This window comes from Geospiza fortis, unplaced genomic scaffold, assembly GCF_000277835.1.
Source record: "Geospiza fortis unplaced genomic scaffold, GeoFor_1.0 scaffold447, whole genome shotgun sequence".
NCBI lineage: Eukaryota > Metazoa > Chordata > Aves > Passeriformes > Thraupidae > Geospiza > Geospiza fortis.
In genome coordinates this window covers 394,328-398,165 of record NW_005054467.1, presented here as the reverse complement: position 1 = coordinate 398,165, position 3,838 = coordinate 394,328, and the positions used below count along the sequence as shown (strand labels likewise).

Genomic DNA, 3,838 nt, shown 5'->3' with positions numbered 1-3,838 from the left:
TGCACCTGGACTGTGATGTCTGTGGATGGACAGACAGCAGGACAGAGCTCTCCTTTGCTTTTAGGTAGCTTTTAGCTAGTTAAAGCAGAGAAGTTCCCTGGACTGTGGTTTTTCTTTTTCTTGGAACTGTTCAAGCCTGCTCTGGACTGAAAACCCAGAAAAACACCAGGAGCTCACACCTGTGGCCCATCAGAGCCTGGGATGCTGCATTCCAGCGCCGGAGGGACTGAGACTGGATAAGCCAAGTTACACTCCACAACAAGGACTCTCTGAATTTTAGTATTTTTTCATTTTTTATTCTTGTGAATACTTTTCTTCTTAATTAAAAAGTTTTTTTCCACTTTGCTCCAAGGAAATATTTTCCCGAATCAGTTGGGGGCAGGGCCACTGGATCTGCTTTCTAGAGGGACCGCTTTTGGAGTTTCCTCCCAAATTTGCCCTAAACCAGGACAGCTGAAGAGCTCAAAGCAGGAGAAACCTGAACACTGCTTCTTGTGTCAAGGTTGGAGCAATGTGTAAATCTAAAACTGTCATAATTAATAGTTACTTTGGAAACACCTAGTAGTCTGAAGAATTTCCATTAAAATGGAATTAAAAAACCCTATCAAGTTATTCTTCAGATATTACAAGGAAGAACAATTTCTTTCAAAAGGCTGGAGACAATAACATAAATAGGCTGCCATGTAGAATACTGAGATTTAGAAGCAGAAAAACAAATTCTGAAGAGTAAGCCTAGAAAGAAATTTTCAAAGCTGAACAAGGCTTTCAGTCTTTACCTTCCATCTACTCAGTAAAAATGAAATAAAAATAAACAAGTAATATTCCTCAGTGATAAGATGCTCTGACTGCAGACATAAGGAAAGGCTTTTTACGTTACCAGAAGAGTGAAGGATAACTGAAAGGAAAAGTTGGCATCTTGTTATCTGATCATATTCTGAAATGCCTTAAGTTTTTATGTTTCATTTGCTAACATATTGTTCAGTTTCACATACTATTTACACAAAAGATTCAATACTAAAACAGATAGAAAAATAAAACTTTACCTGTCTTCATCTTTGTGGGACATTAAGTAATGTGTGTTGTGGTCTTCAAACTCATTCCAAAAAGCACTGTCAGTTAGAACATTGTTTTGCTCTCGAGCTAGTGCATTTCTTCTTAAATCTATTTCTATGTTCTTTTGATTGTGCATTCTTGAGAGAAAGAACATACCAGAACTCATCTCATCTTTGCCACCTCTGAAGGGACACTCAGGATGGCACTGCTGGACATCAGCAGTTCCAATTCTCCTCCAGGAATCATTTTCCTCTTCATCATCACTAGGGAGATGTTTAGCAGTATTTTGTTTTCTAATTTTAGGTCTCACTACTAGTTCAGATGAATTTTCTTGGTCAGAGTCTCCATCATGGATGTTTAATACATCAGCAACTGGTACAGGGGTTCCAATTCCTACATCCACTATATGCTTTATCTGCTGTGTTTCATAACTGTCATCACCCAGGCTAATTTTTGGTGTAGCTTCATCTTCAGCAGATTTAGGTGTCCTATTGTTTGGACATGCCAAAGGCATTGGTCCTGCTTCTTCACAACTTTCTTTATAAACACTGTGGTTGAAAGCAGAGAGTCGGGACTGTAAGTCATTAATAGACTCCATGTCTTTTTCACACTGAGAAAGTATGTTATCTAGTCTTCCCTGAATTAGACCTGCTGCTTCTCTTATCCAAGAATATTTGTCTAGAGCATCCTCTTCCTCTCCATCACTGCTATCTGGCTCATAGGAGTCAATGTTTACAAAAGCAATTCCATTTTTACCATTCAAATCATTATGCCCTCCAGACGTGCATTCTGCAACATCCTCAGATTTTTCATAAGGATTCATCAGGTCCCGTGAGGTTTGGTTGCCTTCTAGGCCATAACAGAATACAGAAAATGGTGATGTTTGGCTTGATGCACTTTGGCAAACAGGTTCTCTAGTGCCAGCATCTTTTGACAAAGGCTCAGAAACTTGAACCAATGGACTAGAATCTTCAGAGAAAGCTGTAAGAAAGAATGCACTGGAATAATCAAAACCAACAAATATTCTTGTCTACAATAACTGCTCATTTAAAAAGAAGGGATAATTTACTAGGACTGCCATACAAAGTGATAGAAACATTTATCAGAGATACAGTCATTCTTCAGTAATATAATTATTTCCTCATTTACACAAACTAAGCCTACAGAAATAGATCTAAATTATACAATTCCAGCTACAGATGTGATAGGGAAAAAATATTAAAGGAACACATACACAAGCAGAATTTTTACATTGTTTATATAAAAGGGAATTATAAGATAACAGGAAAACTGAAAGAACATTTCTCTCCATACTGGATTATCATTCATTAACTGGCTAAATTGTGCCTTCTGCCACACTCAGATAAAGTCACTTATTGCTACTATAAATTACATACTAAAAGACCTGTAATTTTTACCTGCACCTTGAGTGCAACTCCTCTTAAGAAGAAAATAGCAGGGTTGAATGTGGTATTACAGGTAATAGTTGCTTCATCACAAATGCATTTTGGTTATATTACACCTGAACACCTCTTGCATAAAAGGACAATAAATATCAAATCTAGCAGCAAGAGTTAAAGAAGGTAAAAACATGTATACTACTGCTACTACAAAATCAATACTTTTCAAGTAATTTTTTAGCTCCTAACCAAGGCAATAGTTGAGATTTTTTTGTCCAAAATCTCATCTAAATCATTAGATGAGGCTCCATTACTAGGTTGGTGAATTCCTGGCACTGGAATCTTATGAGAGCTATGCTCCTCAGCACTAGGAGTCTGGTTTCTAGGAAATAATACTGTATTTTAATTAGAATATTGAAGCTCCTCCACAAAATTGCTATGAGCCAAGGCTGGTAGGCAGGCCCCTCTAGAGATCATCCACTCCACTCCTCTTGCTCAAGTAGAGTCACATATATGTAAGCTACCAAGGACCAAATCCAGCCATATTTTTAATATTGTAAATAATATTTCCTTCTACCCATCTTCTACAGTTTCTTAGACTCCTAAAGCACCTGGATAGTAACTTCATGGCACAGGTACTAAAGGGGCCAACTAGGAGAGGTGCCCTCCTTGATGTATTGCTTGATAATAGAGCAGAGACTGGTGACAGTCTTGGCCACAGTGAACATGATGTGATAGAGTTCAAAGTCTCTGGTGACAGAAGAAAAAGTAAAAACTTCAACTCTGGACATAAGGAGAGCAGATTTCAGGCTGTTCAGGGAACTAGTTAGTGAGATCCTGGGAAAATGCTTTGGAAGGTGCTAGGGTCAGTGCTGGTCACTTTTTAAGGACCATGTCCCAAGGGCACAGGAACATGTGATTCCAAAAATGCTGCAAGTCAAGCAAGTGAGGCAAAAGACTGGCTTGGATAATCAGGGATCTTCTTTTGGAGCTAAAGCAAGAAAAGAAGGTGTATGGCCAGTGGAAGCAAAAGCCAGGTGACATGGGAGGAATACAGAGATGCTGCTGCCACGCTTGGGAGAAAATTAATGTGGCCAAAGCTCAGTTGGGGTTGATGCAGGCCAGAAACATGGGGGACAATAAAAAGAGTTTTATTAAGTATGTCAGTAGCAAAGGCAGTGCAGGAATAACATTAGCCCATTACAGTATGAGGATGGTCACCTCACAGACAGGGACAGAGACAATGCAGAATTGTTAAATGATTTCTTTGCCCATCTTCAAGACTGATGAAGAGAGGATGTCCAAGCAGGTCCCAGTACCTGAGCTGGAGAATGATCAACTCTCAGTCAATCCTGAACTTGTATGGGATCTGCTGCTCCTGCTGA

General features: G+C 39.0%; 1 protein-coding gene across 1 annotated transcript in view; it reads right to left on the bottom strand.

Moving 5' to 3' along the window:
- PJA2 (praja ring finger ubiquitin ligase 2) overlaps window positions 1–3,838 on the bottom strand; it is a 28,743-nt gene that overhangs the window by 13,926 nt on the left and 10,979 nt on the right. The window contains exon 3 of the mRNA XM_005428028.3: window positions 1,044–2,034. Within this exon, the coding sequence (XP_005428085.3) occupies window positions 1,044–2,034 (991 nt within the window). The remainder of the gene's footprint in view (window positions 1–1,043; window positions 2,035–3,838) is intronic.